The sequence below is a fragment of the Lipotes vexillifer genome, unplaced genomic scaffold (genome assembly GCF_000442215.2).
Source record: "Lipotes vexillifer unplaced genomic scaffold, Lipotes_vexillifer_v1.1 scaffold1765, whole genome shotgun sequence".
Taxonomy (NCBI): domain Eukaryota; kingdom Metazoa; phylum Chordata; class Mammalia; order Artiodactyla; family Lipotidae; genus Lipotes; species Lipotes vexillifer.
In genome coordinates this window covers 392,911-415,504 of record NW_006777677.1, presented here as the reverse complement: position 1 = coordinate 415,504, position 22,594 = coordinate 392,911, and the positions used below count along the sequence as shown (strand labels likewise).

Sequence of the window (22,594 nt, the reverse complement as noted above, 5' to 3'; positions counted from 1 at the left end):
GTCATTTGCCCAAATCACACAGTTAGTAAGCCATTCAGTTTGATTCCAGAAAGCATACTGTTAACCATGATGCCATAGTGCTTCACATACAGCCAAGTTATTCTTAGTCATTTATGGCAACTTGAAACTACAACAGCTAGTCTGTTTAGTAAAAATGTCTTTTTATTCTCCGTAAGATAAAGTTCTCCTGGGTTCCTCTTCCCATTTCTTCTAAAATTCCCTTATTCTCCCAGCCCTGCCAAAATTCCATTATACCCATTCTCTTTTACCTACAATAGATGCAAGGTTCCCTTAGCATTAAGCCCCATGGAGAGGACTATGTGATAAGGAACTGAGGCCTCCTGCTAACAGCCAGTGAGAGACTGAGGCCTCTTACCAACAGCCATGAGCGAGTCCCCTTGGAAATGGGGTCTTTAGCTGTGACCCCGGCCAACATCTTAACAGTAACCTCAAGAGAGACCCCAAGAGAGAACCACCCAGCTATGCTGCTCCCCAATTCCTGACCCTCAAAAACTGTCAAGTAACAAATGTTTGTTGTTTGAAGTTACTAAGTTTTGGAGCAATTTGTTACATAGCAAATGTTTTCCCTATCAGCTCCTTCCTTAATTCTTCTCAGTAGCTAGTCCAAATCCTCAATGTCCTAACCTCATTCTCTGACAGACAACAGAAAACTGTGTGCGTGTGTGTGTGTGTGTGTGTGTGTGTGTGTGTGTGTGTGAGACGAAAGGGGCCAGCTCATCATAACTCAACCTAACAACTTACGCCTATTACTTTCCATCCTTACCTCCTTTTCCTCCCTCACACCGGCAGAGATTCATCCTTCCAAATGTGCTGTGAATTTTTTTCCTTTCTGCCTAGAAAAGGGATGCTGCTTCCCTCCCTAATAGTTCCAACTCCAACCCCATTTCCAACATTTTTTCCCCATAAGCATGAACTCATACTAGAGCCTTATCTAAAAAAAAAATAAAATTCCTTGACCCTGTATCTTCCCTCAGCTTTCTCGTCTCCCTGTCGAGGAGCCTGTACTTGATCCTTCCCCTCCCTTACTCCTCTCCTGTACCTCAACACCGTGAGCGTGATCTCCACAGTGTATTTTACGCTGCTGACCACTCTCGAGTCATTACAACTCTCTTTTCTTTGGCTTCTGTTTCTGCATTATATTCGGAATCTCCTCCCATCTTGTTGCATACACCCAAGTTAGGTGATTTCAGCCATCCCACTGACAACTCCCGAACACATGTAGTCTAAAACCATCTCTAGCCAGACTTTCTTGAAGCCCAGACCGCTTCATATTTCATTCCACTTGATTTTCCTGTAGGCATTTCAAAATAAACTCACTATCTTCCCCTGAAAACCCTCACTTTGGTATTTCTGTTAAGGGCACCATGAACGCTCAACTCACCTTACCCCTTTCAACTCCTAAACCAAACCATCAGTAAATTCTGTTAATACTTGCTAAACATTTTAGTTTTCATTATTTCATTCCTTGTTATCCTTACTGCTACTATCTTGTCTCCAACAGTCTTGCTTTTTTCTCTATACTGCTGCCAGAGTGAGTCTTTAGAAATGCAAATCCCATTACTTTACTCCTGTTTTAAGAACACATGCTTATTAAAGGCAGCCCACATTACCAATCATGCCAAACCTTCCATCATCTGGCCTCAATTACCATTCAAACTTTTAGCATAGATTGTTAATAAAAGGAGAATTAAATCTAATTCCAGGGTATTGGTAGGCCTTAATTTAGAAGTCGGTAAGTTAATTTCTTGGTAAATTGCTTAGAAGTCGATTAGTTCATTTAAATAGCTTATGTGCGGTTGAAATGCATATTGGTTGTGATTTTACCTGCTGTTGAGTTGATTTGATGGTTTCATGTTTATTTCATACTCTGTCTGATTTTCATTCGTGGAATTTGTCATGTGAGCGCACTTTTTGGTTGTCCCCTCAAACCCACATTCTCTCGTTGCTCTACTTGCCATCCCCAAATGTACCATGCTATTTAGGTCTGCTGGTCTTAGATCAAAATGTTGCGCGAGAATCCTTTTCTATGATGTCCATGTGGAGAATGGAGAATGCTTTCTAATCCTTTAAGAAACTGACTGTTTTGAGAAGACTCTTGTGGTAGCTACAGAGGTGTAGCACTGAGCTCCCCTTCGTGAGGGCAGGTGCTGCCCAGCTGTGAGGCATACGGTCAGCTGTTAGCTCCTCAGGGTTGGCCTCAGCCCCCAGGTTTGCTTGACTGAGATCACAGTCTTCAGGGGGCAGCCACATCTGAGGGAGTGTAGACACTGTTGTCCTATGGGAGGCACTGACAGGCAATATTCAGAGCTGCCCAGCAGGCATGCTGAGCTTTGCTGGATGCTGGTATTGCAGCTTGGCTTCTTTAGCCCAAGACTGCTTTCCCCATTCCCTTCACAGGCGTTGTTTCTTAATAAGCCTCTTGCTCCCCAAACTCCATCTCAGCATGAGCTTCCAGAGAACCCTACTGTGACACTCTGCCTGATTCACTCAAACAGAACTGACTACTATAACTTTTTGCCAGCTGTCTATTTTTTTAAGTTTTTTTTTTGATGTGGACCAATTTTAAAGTCTTTATTGAATTTGTTACAATATTGCTTCTGTTTGATGTTTTGGTTTTTTAGCCACGAGGCATGTGGGATCTTAGCTTTCTGACCAGGGATCCAACCCATACCCCCTGCACTGGAAAGCGAAGTCTTAACCACTGGAACACCAGGGAAGTCCCTATCTCCTTTTTTTAATACTAGAAAGGCAGTGATAAATAAGACATTACTGTTGCCTTCAAGGAGCTCCTATGGTATTAATCATACCTTATGGCACTAGCCTCCCCTAGACTCCCAACTTTGGGCACAAAGTGGGTGGTCAATAAATGCTGAATTCAACTGAAACCTTTTTACCATACAAAATAGAATATGGTGAATTGTGACACTGATAAACAGAACAAAGAAGGCAGGGATAGGGACTTTCCTGGTGGTCCAGTGGTTAAGAATCCACCTCCCATGCAGGGGATGTGGGTTCGATCCCTGGTCGGGGAACTAAGAGCCCACATGCCACGGGGCAACTAAGCCTGTGCGCTGTAGAGCCCGTGAGCCACGACTAGAGAGCCCTGCACGCTGCAACTACTGAGCCCACGTGCTCTGGAGCCTGTGCACCACAATTAGAGGGAAACCCACACACTGCAACAAAAGATCCCATGTGCCACAACTAAGACCTGATGCAGCCAAATAAATATTTTTTTTAAAAAAGGAGATAATTTATAATATGTTAAACACTTTTTACAATTACCATGACATAATGTTGAAAATAAGACCTACTCAACAATAACAAAGGGAAAAACTAAGTTTAATGGATATTGAACATAATACTAGCTATCATTTATACATATATGCCAGGTAAAAAGCGAGATGCTTTTCGCATGTTATGTTATTGCTCTAACAGTCTCCTGCAACACAATCTCCTCATTTTGTTAATGAGAAAACTAAGGCTCAGAGAAGTTGGATAATTTGTCTAGTCACTTAGCTAGTAGGTCCTGGAGGGACAGATCAGTCTTGTATTATATTTATAATGTATACCTTACGCAGTTTTCAGTACATTGTGCATATTAAAAAAGTTCTGTCAGCTAGACATGGATGATACTGTATTTTAAAATTAACATACTATTACATTTGAAGGTCTCTCACTGTCAACATACAGACTGCCAGTCATTTAATTGCATTAACGTTAAAGATACTAAAATGAGGGGGCTTCCCTGGTGGTGCAGTGGTTGAGAGTCCACCTGCCGATGCAGGGGACACGGGTTCTTGCCCCGGTCCGGGAAGATGCCACATGCCGCAGGGCAGCTGGGCCCGTGAGCCATGGCTGCTGGGCCTGCGCGTCCAGAGCCTGTGCTCCGCAACGGGAGAGGCCACAACAGTGAGAGGCCCGTGTACCCCAAAAAAAAAAAAAAAAAAAGATACTAAAATGAGACCATAGATATTTTCTGTCTACAATACATATCCTCTAAACAAGTATGTAGTGAACTGTGGTCTCCTTCAGGTGAGACTGCCAAACATGATCAAGTAAATAGCTTATTCTCAAAAAACTGTCCCTCTTGCTTTTTAAAACAAACTGAACAACTGCTTCCAAAGAGCCTAAATTACCTGGATCCCAACAGTCAAGAACTGTTGTTAAAGCACTACGGAGAAGGTCAGTCCAAGCAGTATGGCTCTTTTCTGCTCGGGCCATGGGAGAAGATAATATTCCTTTCAGAGCCTGCAGGGAAGCTGCAACTGTTGAAGATAGCTGGCCCCCAGGTAACTTCACAGCAGTTTCTCTGAGGACTCCAATTGTGAGGTACAGTATAGTAGGGAGGATTGAGATGCTTCCTGTAATGTTTTTAAAAAACACTATTTCAGTCTATATACAGTTCCTCAAAGGAAGTCACCAAATGAGTTAGATAATGTCAAAGATTTCTAGCTTTTAAGATTATTCTCCATTAGGGATTATAACTGTTAAGATAATTTAAATAACTTTAAGATTTTAAAGGGTGGATTAAATTTTGGTTATAATTGGAGATGTTATTTAAAGTATATCACAGTACCATTATCCATTGCTGTGTTATTTTATTTGGTAGTTGACAAACATTGAATTTATTTTTACTTTTTAGTGTGGTAAAATATATGGAACAAAAAATTTACCATTTTAATCATTTTTAATAGTTCAGTGGCATTAAGTACATTCACAATGTTGTGCAACCACTATCACTATCCATTTGGATTTTATATTAAACCCTTTTGAAGCAATTTGTAGTGAATCACTCAGTACAAAATATTAAAGTTTCCATGGCCACTAAGTAGTTAAAAAGTCACTTTGTTCAAAGTGAAAGAGACTAAAGCTAAAATAGTCAATCAGTTTTCCCAGAGGCTATCAATAAAACTCATATCGTATATTTTTGCCCCCAATCCTCTCCTAGTCACTTTTTCTGCTACTATTGGTATAAGACTGTGTGTGAGAACAAGGAATACAGGTTGAAAAGTCAAACTGAAGCTTAAAGTCATGTTAAAAATAAGACAGCATGTAAGTTGGTCAAGACACATTTAAGGGGTTTCCCTGGTGGCGCAGTGGTTGAGAGTCCTTCTGCTGATGCAGGGGACATGGGTTCGTGCTCCGGTCCAGGAATATCCCACATGCCGCGGAGTGGCTGGACCTGTGAGCCATGGCCGCTGAGCCTGTGCGTCTGGAGCCTGTGCTCCGCAACGGGAGAGGCCACAACAGTGAGAGGCCCACGAACCGCAAAAAAAAAAATATAAAAAAGTAAAAATAAAATGCTTTGAACATTTAGCAGCTTCAACAAAACAGGAATTGCCTTAAAATGTATGTTATTAATAAAAATATTTTTTAAAAAAAGACACATTTAAGCAGAAATATGCTTACCAATTAAGAAGTATCTATTAAATACTGAATCCCTATTATGTACTAGAGGATACAAAATTTCACTGGCAACAACACATATGTCTGTATATATATTTATCTTCTCTTTCTATAATAATCAATTACATATACCTCTATATGACACATAAAAACTACATATCTACATATGGAAGCCACACACACACACACACCAAACAAACAAACAAACAAAAAAAGAAAAAAACAAAACTCAATATGAGCCAGAGTTTTTAGGGAAGCCTTCACAGATGAGGTAGGGCTGGAGTTGAACTTGAACTTGAAAGGAAGGCAAAATTTTACAAAGGAGAGAAGGGGTGGGGTCATTTCGGATCAAGTAACACCATCGACAATAGTACAGAACAGGGATATGCATGAAGCCTCCTGGGTTTAAGGTTCACACAGAAGGAATCAGGAGGCAGTTGTACTCTGCAGAGCCTTAAACACTATATTGAAAGCATGGACTTGATTCAAAAGAGAACTGGATATGATGAGAAGCTTCTGTTGTCACTGAGGCAGGGAAAGTCCATTAGATACTGTATACCAAAAAATGCCCAAGAGCTAGTAATTGCCATCGATGCGTTTACAATATTCTCAACCATGGAAGAGACTATCTATGTAGAGTACATGCTGTCTCTGTATTTACTTTCACCCTTTTAGTAAAACAGATTACTAGAATGTAATGTTAACCTTAGAGGATTAAAGACCATATGCAAAGCTTTGGGGGGTCAGCATTTGTGTAATGAGGAAAAGATAAGCAACCATTACCTCCATTATCTATCAAAACCATTTCTCTCCTTCCAGGTCAAGTAAAGCAATCAAACACCACAACATACCTTCAGGAGAGCACACTGCAGGAAGTTCAGAGAGGATAACTAATGCAGCGGAAACCAACCTACTTCCATCTTCTGACAGCATCTGTGGCTTTGTAGCTTTTACTCCTGGGCTACCTGTCAATTTAGGATTTAGCTCTGGGAGCTGTCTAACTAGAATGCATACACACAATTCCAGTGTTGCAAAGACCAAAGATTTCCCAGGCACAAGTCCTCCTGTGTCCTTTCCCTCTCCGAATTCTGGCAGGGTTTCCTTTTCAGCAGCCCCATCATCAACTAAAAGGCAAAAAGGACAATGTTGAATAAATGCTTCAGGTTTGTTCTGCTTCTGGTAGATGGCAGTTTAGTTCATTTCTGTTGTCAGTAACACATTTAAATGGGTGAAGTCTTGGGTCTTAAAGAATGAAAGAGAAAGTTACGGAGATAAAAGTAGTTGTCTTTATTTGGACTTCTTATTGCAATGGATCAAAAGAAATCCTCGGTGACCTTCTCAGCCTTAAAATATTGTCTGGTTAACTCCTTGCTGTTAAGGTGTGAACCTGATAGCTAGAGCTCCAGCACTGACCTTACCACCTTAATATTGGTAGTGGCTGGGCAGAAAGATAGCAACTTAGGTCCCTGATGTCTTTCAGAAGCTGCCATCTCAGCCCAGGACTGCCAACTTCTGGACTTCTTTTAGATGAGAGAATAAGTCCTTGTGTTTTAAATCTACTGTTATATTGGATTTTCTGTTATAGGTAGTCAAATGTAATCTTAAGTGATAAACTCACCAATACCAAATTTGACTTGTAAATGAACAATTTAATCACTTTGCAAAACTTAAGTTATTAAAGTTAAGTTATTAAAGAATAAAAGTTATTAAAGTAGTTCTTTCCATGTACATTGGTAAACACTTAAAAGTAGGTACTCAATCAGTATAAAGAATTTTTTTTCCTTCCAGGGCTGTTCAAATTCTAATTTTCCCAAGGAATAGTAGTTTAGCTACTGACAACATCCAAGCTAACATGTAGAGGCGCATGAGAGGATTTGAAGCCGTACCTAGAGATTTGTACTATACACAATAGATTCTCAGAACGACATAGACACATAAGCAATACTTTAAAAAATAATGATGCCATGTGATTAATTTGGCATTATAGGAACATTCACCTTCTGCACTTCGTCTTTTCTCCTTCACATGTTCTTGAGCTGCACAGATAATCTGCCTTACCACTTCAAGAGAAGCCAGCTGAATGGAAGGTGATTCTCGGGTCAAAATTACTCGATGTAGTACATTCAACAACTCGATACCCAAGTCCTATCACAGAAAACAGGTGAGACTATATGGAAAATTACATACTTAAAAAAAAATACCAATGTTAAATGCCATGACAAAATTCAGAGAAAGAAACAATGGTCCACAAAAAATAAAGGTGTGGGCTTCCCTGGTGGCGCGGTGGTTGGGAGTCCGCCTGCCGATGCAGGGGACACGGGTTCGTGCCCCGGTTTGGGAGGATCCCACGTGCCGCGGAGCGGCTGGGCCCGTGAGCCGTGGCCGCTGAGCCTGTGCATCCGGAGCCTGTGCTCCGCAACGGGAGAGGCCGCAGCAGTGAGAGGCCCGCGTACCAAAAAAAATAAAATAAAATAAAAAATAAAGGTGTTAGGGCAATAAAGTTATGTAACACTTGCTCCACTTTAAACCAACTCCAGGTTGGTTTTTGTCCAGTCTTGTGGGAGGTGGCACTATAACCAAAGATCATTTTCACACAGGTCCTAAAGTGGGAAAACAAACCAGATTTCTAAAACAAAATGAAAAATGTGGCTAAAAGTATATAAGGACTGCCATGTAGATTCCTAGATTTATATTAACGTTTTCTAGTACTAATAAAGAATGATGGCGAAGTATGTCATTAAAAGTGGATAAGTTATTAAGCACAGAATGAATATCTCTCTAAAGAATAAAATACACTGGACAAATACTATTTCATTTTCCCCTTTTCTTTTCTACTGGTTACTCTGGTGGCTTTCATCTTTGAAAATAATAGTAAAACTGTCATTATGATACTTTTTTTTTTTTTTAAATGTTGGGGGTAGGAGTTTATTAATTAATTAATTTATTTTTGCTGTGTTGGGTCTTGGTTTCTGTGCGAGGGCTTTCTCTAGTTGTGGCAAGCGGGGGGCCACTCTTCATTGCAGTGCGCGGGCCTCTCACTATCGCGGGCTCTCCCATTGCAGAGCACAGGCTCCAGACGCCCAGGCTCAGTAGTTGTGGCTCACGGGCCCAGTTGCTCCGCGGCATGTGGGATCCTCCCAGACCAGGGCTCGAACCCGCATCCCCTGCATTAGCAGGAAGACTCCCAACCACTGCACCATCAGGGAAGCCCCTATGATACTTGTTTTAACATACAGAATAAACAAGCAGAAAAAGTTTAAAATTTATTCAAGTACAATCCAAGTCAGGCAGGAGCCTGATTAATACTTTAAACCTAATAAACGATAGTAGTAATAAGTTAAATAACTGTCTGTATAGAAAAGAAATCATACCATCCATTTTTCTTAACATCCAAGAGTCAATTTTATATACAATTCAATATACTGGTAGTACCTGATGCTAAGGGTGCCTGCTCTTGGGAAAGCAGTTAAAGTGCCACTCTTTGTACAGAGATCTTTTTTTTTTTTTAACATCTCTATTGGAGTATAATTGCTTTACAATGGTGTGTTAGTTTCTGCTGTATAACAAAGTGAATCAGCTGTGTACAGTGATCTTTTAACCATGGTCACAACTGGGTCTGATATTAGTGTCTGACTCCATCTAGAGACTAGCCAGTCGTCTCTTAAAAAGACTTGGATAGAGAACTCAGCCACGAGGAATACTACGTAACTGACAATAACTACGTGAACCAAGAAGAAACTCTCTCAGGCAAATGGGGTATAAGATACAGGTATATACGAAGAGCAGGGTGCACTGAAGCGGAAAGAGACAAAGACAGTATGATATAGAACCTTCCCATCATTGCAGAAAGTTCACGTGAAGAGCAGCTACACGGAGTGGTTGGCTGGTGGCAGCAAAAATAAATGCGGCAGAAGTAGAGACAGAAAGTGGCAGAAAAAGGCATGACTGCTCCTGGGTCAGTACAGTTGCTGATGCCATTTCAGTTCTGAGGCCTATCTGTGCAGTTTTTTAGTTTCCTTTTTACTTCTCCGTGTTTACTCCCTATTCACTGTAGTAACCTGGACATGTTTCTGTTCCTGTTCCTTGAAATGTACAGAAGCCAAACAAAAAACAAGAAATCACCTGATCACTGCCAATTTTAGATCTGGGCCAAGGAACATCTAGGAGGGCCTGTAATGCATGTAAACAAGCAGTAATGCTTTCCATGGTTGCATCTGAACGTAAGGAACACAGAAATTCCACACTGATTCCTGTAGAAAGCAGAAAAAGAACGAGGCTTCTTTGAGGTTCTTAGTTTATGAAGTTAAATAATTTTCTATTTTGATAAGATATACAAATAAACTTAGCAAAAAGGTAATGCAAATAAAACACAATGAATTTAAGACTAAACAATTAAGTGATAAGGCAATCTCTTAATAGTTTGTTTTTATCAACATGTACACAAATAATCATCTCAATTAGGCTTACATACTACTGCAAAAATTACAATAAAATTGCACCAGAGAATTTAACATGTAGAGTTTCATAACTTTATTTTGACTAAAATTTATTGAGTGATTACCATGTATCAGGCATTGCACTTTAAGTATATCATTTCACTCTCACACTATCTGAGGAAGTAGATACTATTATTACCACTCCTTTTAAGCACATAGTTTGCTAAAGGTCCATTACAATGGGGCACAACAAGAATTTGAACTGAGGTAATTGTACTGCACAGCTTATGCCCTGCCAATCTTCATTATATAAAAGTTCATTTTTATCTTTTTTATTTTTATTTATTTATTTTTTTTGCGGTACGCGGGCCTCTCACTGTTGTGGCCTCTCCCGTTGCGGAGCACAGGCTCCGGACGCGCAGGCTCAGCGGCCATGGCTCACGGGCCCAGCCGCTCTGCGGCACGTGGGATCTTCCTGGACCGGGGCATGAACCCGTGTCCCCTACATCGGCAGGCGGACTCTCAACCACTGTGCCATCAGGGAAGCCCCATTTTTATCTTTTAAAATTTTTTTATTTTTAAAAAATATTTATTTATTTTGCTGCCCTGGGTCTTCATTGCCTCATGCGGGATCTTCGTTGCAGCATGAAAACTCTTAGTTGCAGCACGTGGGACCTAGTTCCCTGACCGAGCTAGGGACCGGACCCGGGCTCCCTGCATTGGGAGCACCCCCCTGCATTGGGAGCACAGAGTCTTAACCACTGGACCACCAGGGAAGTCCTCAAAGTTTTTTTTTAGAAAGCTCTCATCTCAAGGCAAGCAAAAGCAAAATTTTAACATACCCAAGGATATAAGAAATCTGGTCATGTTTGGCCTGGTAAGGAATAACAGAAGCTCTATGAACCATAAACCTTACTTAATTTAATCACTTGCCTTTATAACTCTCACATGTCACTTAAATCAATAACTTATTTATAGGTAATGATCTAATAACTTGTTCCCTCAGAACAAGGTAAGTATGAAAAATATTTATTCTAGAAACTCACTGTACCTAGAAAGATACTTCACTTTAAAAATGAAGTTCCAGGGCTTCCCTGGTGGCGCAGTGGTTGAGAGTCCGCCTGCCGATGCAGGGGACACGGGTTCGTGCCCCGGTCCACGAAGATCCCACATGCCGTGGAGCAGCTGGGCCCGTGAGCCATGGCCGCTGAGCCTACACGTCCAGAGCCTGTGCTCTGCAACGGGAGAGGCCACAACAGTGAGAGGCTCGCATACCGCAAAAAAAAAAAAAAGCATGTGGAAAGAACTAGGCTTCTTTTGCAAATTTTACATACATTCAACTCGATGCTAAAGCCAGCCTGTAATGGCAATTTAGACTTATTATAATGAAATTTGCAATTTTATAAGATGTATACAAGCTTACTCACTTGTATACATCAAGGCTATCACTAATGCCTAATAAAGAATGAAGTAATAGCCACCAAGAGCTGATAGGCAGGGGGCACAATTCAAGAAAAACTCTGTAGGGTCAGAAGCTAGTAAGGTCTTTACTGACCTAAAATAAGATGGAATCTCTCAGTGTAGACATCCTCAGGGGACTTTACTGGAGCCCCAGATGATGACCCCTGACACATGGAAGTTGGTGTTACAGGCCTTGAGAGATTAGGTGCTCCCTCATCTGGGTCAGCAACAACAAAGCCTGTGCTTATAAGCCACAGTGCTGTAGCATGGAGGATAAACGCCCAGGAGTTGTAATAATGCGATTTTGCATTTTCACTAGTCTCTGCTGTGTAGAAAGCACCACCTACAAAAAAGGGAAAGCAAACAGTTTCAGGAGGAATAAACGAAGAGATTAGCTCACACTACATTTTCCCTTTTATCTGTTACAAGATATAGACCCATTTCCATCATCCCAAAAGTTCCTTTGTGACCCTTTCCAGTCAGTCCCCTACACCTCAAGGCAACTACTTTTTTTTTTAAATTTAATTTATCTATTTATTTATTTATTATTATTTTTTTTTGGCTGTGTTGGGTCTTCGTTGCTGTGCGGGGTTTCTCTAGTTGCGGCGAGTGGGAGCTACTCTTCATTGCAGTGTGTGGGCTTCTCATTGCCGTGGATTCTCTTGCTGCAGAGCATGGGCTCTAGGCACACGGACTTCAGTAGTTGTGGCACGTGGGCTCTAGAGCACAGGCTCAGTAGTTGTGGCGCACAGGCTTATTAGTTGCTCCTTGGCATGTGGGATCTTCCTGGACCAGGGCTCAAACCCGTGTCCCCTGCACTGGCAGGCAGATTCTTAACCACTGTGCCACCAGAGAAGCCCAGCAACTACTTTTTGACTTTTATCACCACAGACGTTTTGCCTGTGCTTGGACTTCACAGAAATGGAAAAATATCCAGTATGCACTTGTTTGTGACTGAGGGTTTTTTAAAAATAAATTTCTTTCTTTATTTTTGGCTGCGTTGGGTCTTCGTTGCTGTGCATGGGCTTTCTCTAGTTGCAGTGAGTGGGGGCTACTCTTCGTTGCGGTGCGTGGGCGTCTCACTGTGGTGGTTTCTCTTGCTGCGGAGCATGGGCTCTAGGCATGCAGGCTCAGTAGTTGTGGCTCACGGGGCTCTAGAGCGCAGGCTCAGTAGTTACTCCGCGGCATGTGGGATCTTCCCGGACCGGGGCTTGAACCTGTGTCTCCTGCATTAGTAGGCGGATTCTTAACCACTGTGCCACCAGGGAAGCCCCTTTTTTTTTATGTTGGCCATTTAAAAAGTTTTTTGGGGGACTTCCCTGGTGGCATGGTGGTTAAGAATCCACCTGCCAATGCAGGGGACACGGGTTCAAGCCCTGGTCCAGGAAGATCCCACATGCCGTGGAGCAACTAAGCCAGAGCGCCACAACTACTGAGACTGTTTGCCACAACTACTGAAGCCTGCACGCCTAGAGCCCGTGCTCCGAAACAAGAGAAGCCATTGTAATGAGAAACCCACACACCACAAAGAAGAGTAGCCCCCGCTCGCCACAACTAGAGAAAGTCCGCACGCAGCAACCAAGACGCAACACAGCCAAATAAATAAATAAAAATAAATAAGTTTAAAAATAGTTTTTATTGAATTTGTTACAATACTGCTTCTGTATCATGTTTCAGTTTTTTTTGGCTACTATGCATGTAGGATCTTAGCTCCCCAACCAGGGATCAAACCTGCACCCCTTCATTGGAAGGCGAAGTCTTAACCACTGGATCACCAGGGGAAGTCCCTGTGACTAAGTTTTTGCTTAACAATGTTTTCAGAGATTCATCCATGCTGCTACGTTATCAATATTTTGTTATCAATGATTTTATTTCTCCTGAGCATACAACTGTTGGGTCACAGGGCTGATGTATCCTTACAACTTTATAAGAAATTTGCAGGCTAATTCTTAACTTTTTATTTTAATATTATTATTTTTTTTGCGGTATGCGGGCCTCTCACTGTTGTGGCCTCTCCCGTTGCGGAGCAAAGGCTCCGGACATGCAGGCTGAGCGGCGATGGCTCACAGGCCTAGCCGCTCCGCGGCATGTGGGATCTTCCCGGACCGGGGCATGAACCCGTGTCCCATACATCGGCAGGCGGACTCTCAACCAGTGCGCCACCAGGGAAGCCCCACTTTTTATTTTTAATCACAAAATATTTAAAAACAAATATGTGATGTGTATATGCGTGTTTAGAAGGTGAAAGATTTACAGGATCTGAAGAGAAACTAGAGTATGTGTATGCATGTATAAAACAGATACCTATTTACCTATCTCCAAGATTAACATTTTGCCTTTCTTAAATCTTTCTTAAAAAAAAAACAAAAAACCCCTAAAACTTTATACATCACTAATTCTTGCCCCTCCTTTTGTAACCACTTTCCTCAAGTCACTGTGAATCACTCTCATTATGGTCTTACACTTTCACTCTAGACATTTGTATTCATAAATAATAGATACTGTTATTTCTTGTGTGAGTTTACTTAAAAGCCTCATACTGTGTGTATCCTTTTTAAACTTGCTTTCCCCCCAACACTACATTTTAATGATTTATGTGTTGTTAACATTTGCTGATAAATTGTCAATAAATCAGTTTATTTCCATTTTGTTTCCATTTTTAATGCTATTGAAAGGTACAAAGTACAATAAACACTCCACATATCTCTTTGTGTATAATTCCAATTAAAATTCTAACAGAGGGCTTCCCTGGTGGCGCAGTGGTTGAGAGTCCGCCTGCTGATGCAGGGGATGCAGGTTCGTGCCCCGGTCCGGGAAGATCCCACATCCCGCAGAACGGCTAGGCCCGTGAGCCATGGCCGCTGAGCCTGTGCGTCCGGAGCCTGTGCTCCGCAATGGGAGAGGCCACAACAGTGAGAGGCCCGCGTACCAAAAAAAAAAAAAAAAATTCTAACAAAACTTGATAGGCTGACCTTAAAATTCATAGCAAAGAGTAAAAAAAATAATAGCCATTTTGGAATAACATGAAAATTAAAAGCAGCTACCAAATATCCAATCTATAAAATTAGATCCCTAAGGGAATCTAAAAAAGAGTAGATATATGTATATGTATATCTGATTCACTTTGCTGTACAGCAGAAACTAACACAACATTGTAAAGCAACTATACTCCAATAAAAATTAATTTTAAAATTTTTAAAAATTAAAAAATAAAATTTGATCCCTATCCTCATTCCACACACACAATATAAATTCTAGCTGGACTAAAGTCCAAAATGTAAAAAGCAAAACTGTAAAGCTTATATTTCTTTATGGCCTTAAGTTACAAACTTTCAAGCACTATACAAAAACCATAAACAACTGATTATATTACTTTTAAAAAGGTAAAAGAAAGAGAAAACTATAGGCTGAGAGAAGATACCTGCAAGATATGGAATCACAAAGGAATAGTATTAAACATATGTAAAGGATTAATAAGTCAGTAAGAAAATGTCAAATACTCAGTAGAAAATGGGCAAAGATTATGACTAGGTGATTTATGGAAAAAGAAACTTAAACGTCCCATAAACCAATGAAAAAAGATTCCCAATCTAGGAAATAAACCAATGAAACTCTTTCATACTCAACAGATTGGCAAAAATTATTAACCATTTTAACATATAATAATGGGAAGATGTAGAAAAACAGAAGCATGTTGCTGTTTGTAATGTATGTTGTTTGTATGCAATGTATGTTGCACATACATTGTTGTAACTACTTTGGAGAGCGATTTGGCAGTGTCTTGTGAGGTAAGATGAGCATGCCTTATGACTTAGAGATTCAACTTCAGGGCCTCCACCCTGAAGCAACTCTCCCGTGCTTATTCTATGAATAAAAATTATTCTGGGAAAATGTTTCAGATAAACATTACCTGCTAAGGGAGAAATTTTGAAAATACACGTTATTGACTGTCATTCTAGGGATTATGTAAATATTTTCCCCCCTTACCTTCAACAGGAAGCTGGGAGGCAAATTCTGAAGGCAAAGTTAGTAGAGCAAAATCCTGAAGTGCAGCAAGCCAGAGCCTACTTAACGTGCCAAGATCTGCGTGGACTAAGTCAAGCAGCCCATCCGATGAAATCGACCCGTTTCCGACACTCTCTACTGAACAGGTAGTCTTCAAAGGTTGTTTGTGGTTTTTATGTCTTTCTACAGCAATTATGTAGACCTGTATAAAGTAACCTTTATAAATAGGAAAATCTCGTACCCACTGAAAAGGTGTTACAATATTTTTATCTTGCTGAAGAGGCCGACTTACCTTGAGCCTGCCTCCTGGACTTAAAATGAATTGTGATACCAAGAAGGTATACATATGTAACCACACACACAAAACTAGGGTAGAAAGATCCAAAAAATCTTCAGATAGATATATTAGGGATAATAAACATTTGACAAATATGCTGCCACCTTGCAGTTTACAACCATGACAGCTATAATTAAATGATCACAGCACTCTTTTTTACTAAGCCTAGACATGGCCTTGTAATCCATTTCAAAATATGGCTACAGGCAGCCATCTCTGAATTGAAATAAGCTGAATATCTTCTTTCAATGTTACCACTAAATCACTATAAAAAGTTTATATAGATTTAACATGGACTATAGAATGTTAAAGTATTCAACATAGTACATAATGTGTACTATCTCTTTATCCATAACTCCAAAATCCAAAAGCCTCTGAAAAATCTAAGTTTGTGGGCAAATCAATCTGGTGGCAAAACACAAAAAAATTTATGTGAAGCTATTTATACAGTGTGAATATTCAAACATTTCACACAGATATATTAAAGTGTTTGATTACAGATTCTATGGTATTGTCCCAGACATCCTAGATGAATACATGAAATATGCATCCAAATTTTAAATCCCAAATATATCTGGCTCCAAGGATTTCAGATAACTATGGACCTCAATTACATGGAACTTGTTGGCTAGTCACTACTTTCACTAAGGAGAGAATAGGAGAAAGTAATGGCTTAAGCAAGAGTAGAGTTTCAAATTATTACAAAGAACACTATATAACCACAGAGTAATTTATAAAATAGGTTACAGAAATTACAGAATCTCTGTTTGCTCTACTAAAAGCATATGTTTAAAGCATTTAGAGTTGACTGTTAAAGATCATTAGATCCAACTTATTAAACCTAGGCAGAACTACTTCCTGAGATTTGTCAACACTAAATAGTTACAAAAATAACACTTTACAATCTTATTTTAATTAGCCCCACTGAAGGAAACCCTTTCTTATATGTTGGTTAATTCTCTCAGTTGCAATCTGAGACTATATACTTCATTAAAGTGATATATGAACCAAGACTGGCCAAGTCTGGTAACTGCTGAAGCTGGATGATGGGTATATATGAGTTCATTGTACTATTCTATTCACTTTTGTATACGTGTAAACATTTCCATCGTAAATTTAAAAATTATATAGCTGTCTTCCTGATTAGAAAAGTAAACAAAGAACAGTTAAGCACTTCCCTCTAAGATTTCTCTAATCTTAGGAAATAAACCAACTTAATATTCAAGTCACTTTATGAAAGAGCACTAAAATATATTAACATATGTGTTATAGAGTGGATAGAATATATGAGCAAACCCACATTTCCAATAATTCAGGTTTCAATAAAAGTTGATTTCCATTGGCTATATTATTAAAGTCTGTCATGACTGCCCCTGCTTAAAGCAGCAGATAATAGACAACAGAGGGCACTTTAGAATCCTTGGCCAAAATATCAGTTAGCATATAAATCCATCTCATGTTGAAAGTCTTCTGTTAACCTTAAACATAGACTTATTTGTGTTTTAAATAGCTCACTTCAGTTTATGGCCTAAGATGTTTATTAACAACTTCCAAAACTCTAGTCATAAATTGAGAAGTACTAACCTCTGCCCAGGCTTTTAGCACAGCTAAGATCTCCATGGTAGAAGCACTTTCATTATATAAGTGACTTAGAGCTTCTTTTCCAACCTGAATTTTTGTTAATGATGCAACAAGCAACTGATGAACTCTTCGGAGATCATTAAGGTCACTTACAACTCCACTTGCTATCCAGGCACTGCAAACCTAGTTTTTTAAGAAAATCAAAGGTTATATTTAAAAATTATAAACACCCCCTTTGTGAGTTCAGCAAAGCTCACCCATATCTCAGGAATCTGGTCATTGAAATCGTCTTGCTGTAAGAAACCCCAAGGGATACTGGTGATAATGATAGTCAAAGCCAGCATTTCAAAAGGAAATGAAGTCTTAAGGTTGAAGAAAGGAAACTGTGCTAATAAGTATATAAATCAGAGTTTCAGATGTTATTAACACAGTGAAATTAAGCCATGAAAGGCATCACTTTCATAAATGTTTGGATTAACATTTGAATTATATCTCCAATCTTGACTCTTTCATCTTACTATTATTTTAAAAACAGCGATTAATTACATGGTTAATTATTTTATCTTTCTTGAAAGATAAATTACCTACCATTTAAACCTCAATGAAGATTTTGATTCTTTTGAAGTATTTTTAATTTTAAAAACAAAACATCATCAATAATTCTTCAATTCAAAAAGTTTACTCAATTATCAGAGGTTATCTATAAAGGTTTTCCTGGGTGTCACCATATTTCTCTTTTACTACAGAAAATTTATTTTCCTTTTATATTTATTTAGTTTGCATCTCATTTCACAAAAGATTTTAAGTGGCTTACAACTAGAACACATATAATAAAACGATGATAAATTAGACTCAGGACAACAGTTAACACACTTCTATGAATATATGAACGCTCTCAAACATTTCCTAAATACAAATGAATTTAGAAATTTGAAAATACTGAGTAAAATTATAATTAATTTAATTCACATCAGTTCTGCTTTTAATTATTTCAGGCCATTCAGGTCTGGATATTGAATGTCTGACAACCACACCACAAAAAGCAACTATTTAAAACTGTATATTATATGGCTCTCAGCTATATGAAAAAAAGCTCAACCTCACTTGAAATACAAATCTAAACTATCCTGAGATACCCTTTTTACTCCATCATATACACAAAAATCTAAGTTTGACAACTCACAATGCTGCTGAGACTTTGGGGAAATAGGCACTTGCATACAGTGCTGGTAGGAGTTTAAATTGGTAAACTCCTGTAATATACTCTTTAACCCAGCAATTCAATTTTAGGGAATTTATCTCACAGATATGCTTAGACCCAGTGAAATGACCTATGCAGAAATAAGGTCATTCACTGCAGCAGTATCCATAATAGCAAAAGACGAAAAAAACCATATTTCCATCACTAGGGAGCTGGTGACATACCCATATATTGGATTACCATGCAGTTATGAGAAAGAAAAAGTTCTCTAAACTTAAAAAGTAAAGGAAAAGGGGCAACTGAGATTAATGGTTAGACAACTATAACGTAGAACCTTGGTATCAAGTACTAACTGGAGAGCTGCTTCCTAAGAGAGGGTTTTTCTTAAGATTTATCTTTTTAACCGTTTACCTGACATGCTTTGGCAGTGACATCAGGTGGCGTCTCTGAGGTGAAGGCTGGTCTAAGTGCCGCTCCTACCTGGCAAGACATTACAGGCTCATTCAAGCATCAAAAAGTAAGATAGCACAAACTTTTTCTCTTTTAAATGTTATTTTAAAATTAGTTTTTTTAAAAATTAGTTATTTATAATACGTATTATGAACCTTTTGCTTTTGCCTGCCCAGCATATCTTCCCATTTTTAGCTAAGTGCAACCAAGTTTTCCTTTGGGGAACTTTCTCTCTTCACAACTCTCAGCCCATGTTGTTGCTATGGAGTTGTGAGCACTGTCTGGCTCCAGGGACCCACACTGGGATAATGAAACCTCTCCTGAGGACATTTGCTAGGAGTACTAGGAAAGAAGTGCTCTCTTTAAAAGACTCTGGATGCTAAGAGAGCCATCTTGATACCACTTGGAGAGGGCAAACTTGAGAATAAAACCAGTGCAGAAGAAAGCAGAGCCAACTAAGGTTCCTGAAAATAATTTTCCTTTTCTCCTTAAGTGAGTGGTAATTTTATTTCTATCATTTGCAATTTTAAGAGCATTAAAAATATAACAGAGCTCCCTTTAAGTAAGTTGAATTATAATATTTTAGTCTAATGTGATTAGTTGTATCTAACTCCTGTCCCTTCATTTTGCTCTTTCCCCAAACACACATTGGCATTACCTGCTGGGAAGATGTGATGGAGCCTGCTAACCAACTGGTGAACTGCTCTGGATTCCCTAACTGCCAGCCATCAGAAGCTGCCTTTGAATCATGAGAGGTATCCTTGGATGAATTCTACTGAAGGATTACATGTGATGTGTGTGATATAATATGTGATGATTTTGTTATCTTCCTTGTTCCTCCTAGGCTGCTCAACGCACCAGTCAAAAAAACACCAGTTAAAAAGCTTACAGAGGGCTTCCCTGGTGGCGCAGTGGTTGAGAGTCTGCCTGCCGATGCAGGGGACACGGGTTCGTGCCCCGGTCCGGGAAGATCCCACATGCCGTGGAGCAACTAAGCCTGTGCACCACAACTACCGAGCCTGTGCTCTAGAGCCCATGCGCCACAACTAATGAAGCCTGTGCACTCTAGGGCCAGCGTGCTGCAACTACTGAAGCCCACGTGCCTAGAGCCTGTGCTCCACAACAAGAGAAGCCACTGCAATGAGAAGCCTGTGCACTGCAACGAAGAGTAGCCCCCACTCGCAACAACCAGAGAAAGCCCGTGCACAGCAATGAAGACCTAACGCAGCCAAAAATAAATAAAATTAAAAAAAAAAAAGAACAATGCCTATCCCACAGGGTTACTGTTAAAGATAACTTAGTAAATGAATGTTAATTTTTTTAAAAAGCCCTTTATTCCCCCAAAATTACCAAAAAGGTTTTAATTATGAAAATTAACCTTTAGTGTTATAAAAGACTTGTTTTATGTATTATTTTGCTTTTACATGAAGATTTCTTCTTTAAACGTATACTGATTATACTGGTGATATATTAGCAGAGATACATACTCATTTACGTATTAAAAGGTGACATGCCAATTAGTTTCACAGACTTTTAATAATAATAAAATTCTCTAGTAGAAAGAGCTTACATTGGCTTGATACTGTTCCAGAATCACATGACCTGGAAACTCTGGTTCTGGAATAGTTGCAAATCGCCGAATAACAACTAACAGTGTTTCAAGGCCAGAAAGACGGAGCTGATCACTGTGATCTGTGGCAGCCATAAAAGCCATGCGAATTAAGTCAGCAAGATGTAGCACCAAAAAGTCATCTGCAATATTTAAAAAAATATCTTATTAAGAAAAAGAATACACTGGAACTAAGATTTATGTTAAGTGATAATTTTTCCTCCTTTTAATTTCATAACCTAGACTTTCTTTTAAGTACTTTTGATTTGATTTACATTTTACTGTTCATTAAATACAGAATTTAAAGCTGGCTTTACTGCACCAGTGCAAATACTCACATACAAACAACTATCCCAAAGCAAGTAATTATGCAGCTATTCAAAAACAAAGGCAGAATTAGCATCCTTTAAAAGAGTACTAATAGTACCTTCAATAAAAATTTTGTTAAGACTTTCTGATAAAAGTACATTATAAGGTACTTAGGAGACTGGGTTTTGATGAATTAGGCAGTAATTTAATCATCCTCTTTACATCAAGTTGAGGCTAAAAGACAATGTCCCTTTAAAAAAAGTTTTATGTGGTTCTTTATATGGACTACATTACCTTACTTTTTTGCATGTCCTGCCACACACAAAAATGATGGGAGCATAAAAATATTTCTAGCTGTGAAATTATAAATGATAATTCCTTTCACGCCTACAACATATTCTTTGGTATAATAATTCTACTGGGGAGAGACAAAAGACAATCATTTAACACTGTTCCAACAATAAAATGTTTACAGGTACAACTAACCTTTACCTAAAAAATATGTGAGACTAATTCAAAGAAGTATACTAGTTATAGGTCACACTGAAGAAACCAACTCATCTTAGTAAGTGCCAATTACAGTTTTAATTGGGAGCACAGGAGTCAGTAAGCACCTATATCAGAATAGTGCTCATCACAAATAAGAGACTCGATAAATGCTTGCTTGAAAAACAATTAAAATAGAAATACCTAATTCATACTCTCAGACTGACCATAACATCTTGCCTTATGATTCTTTTGTCAGGTAAAGAATATTTCCAAGGCACTGAGACATGAGCATTGAGTCTTTGAACATATGTGCTTAAGTGATTTTAAAAAATTAGACATTAAACCATAACCCACACACATTTAGGTAAAAATAATAAAACTGAACAATAAAAGGTCAAAATGGTCTTACAACTCGGTTTACTTTACATTGAGATAGACTTATTAAATATTTTCTAGGTAATATCCTTGAAACCAAAATAATCTATGAGCAAAACTGCTCTAAGTTACAATTCAGAAAATAAAATTTAGAAAATAAAATTTGGCAACTAGCTAATGTACATACTACTCTCAAAGAACATGACTATTCTCTATAAACTTAACATATCACATATGTCCACTAAACAAAAGTGAATGCGAATTTAAGAAGTTTAATCATTAAAAATGTATTTGAACATTAAAAACATACTATAGGCAGACAGCATTTCAATGTATATCATTTGGTCTTTTCATTATTATGCCACTTACTTCTTGAATCCCTTTTTTTCATTTCTTGTGCTAAAGTGATGTCAAAATGTGCACTGTGTGCATTCTCACACTGGTTAATTATCCTGCAGACACATTCAGCAGCAAAGACTCTTGTAGCCCATCGCGGACTGGTAAAAGGATGAGGTCTGCCATCATTTCTGATGGTCAGAACTGAAGCATCATCCCCTTTATCTCCTTCCTCTTCTTGCATTGTATCCACACAAGTTACAGCTGTAAAATCTTTTATCAAGGGAGAATACACATAATCACAATCAGTTGGAAGATTATATTTATAAAGGGACACAGTGACTTCAAGTACAGACTAGAATTACTGTTGATCAAAATGACTACTAGTAACAGTGGTATCTAAAGAAATGCTAAAAATACTTTTCTTAAAAAATGACAAAGTTGTTAAATTATATTTAAAGTGAAAACTGAACATGATACTAGAATAATTATCAATCCCCTGTATGTAGATGGATATACTTAAGGAAACTCAGAATTCCCTAGTAGGGAGTGTGGTGGATAGAACTAGAGATGTTGTT

At 38.8% G+C, this 22,594-nt stretch overlaps 1 protein-coding gene across 1 annotated transcript in view; it reads right to left on the bottom strand.

The window, feature by feature from the left end:
• The window catches only part of HEATR5A (HEAT repeat containing 5A), a 93,340-nt gene that overhangs the window by 3,783 nt on the left and 66,963 nt on the right, over window positions 1–22,594 (bottom strand). Inside the window, exons 23-32 of the mRNA XM_007451263.1 lie at window positions 22,050–22,289; window positions 20,469–20,650; window positions 18,860–18,928; window positions 17,251–17,430; window positions 15,312–15,531; window positions 11,419–11,667; window positions 9,550–9,677; window positions 7,425–7,572; window positions 6,279–6,551; window positions 4,158–4,382 (exon numbers count right to left, since the gene is read on the bottom strand). Coding sequence (XP_007451325.1) covers window positions 4,158–4,382; window positions 6,279–6,551; window positions 7,425–7,572; window positions 9,550–9,677; window positions 11,419–11,667; window positions 15,312–15,531; window positions 17,251–17,430; window positions 18,860–18,928; window positions 20,469–20,650; window positions 22,050–22,289 — 1,914 coding nt within the window. The remainder of the gene's footprint in view (window positions 1–4,157; window positions 4,383–6,278; window positions 6,552–7,424; window positions 7,573–9,549; window positions 9,678–11,418; window positions 11,668–15,311; window positions 15,532–17,250; window positions 17,431–18,859; window positions 18,929–20,468; window positions 20,651–22,049; window positions 22,290–22,594) is intronic.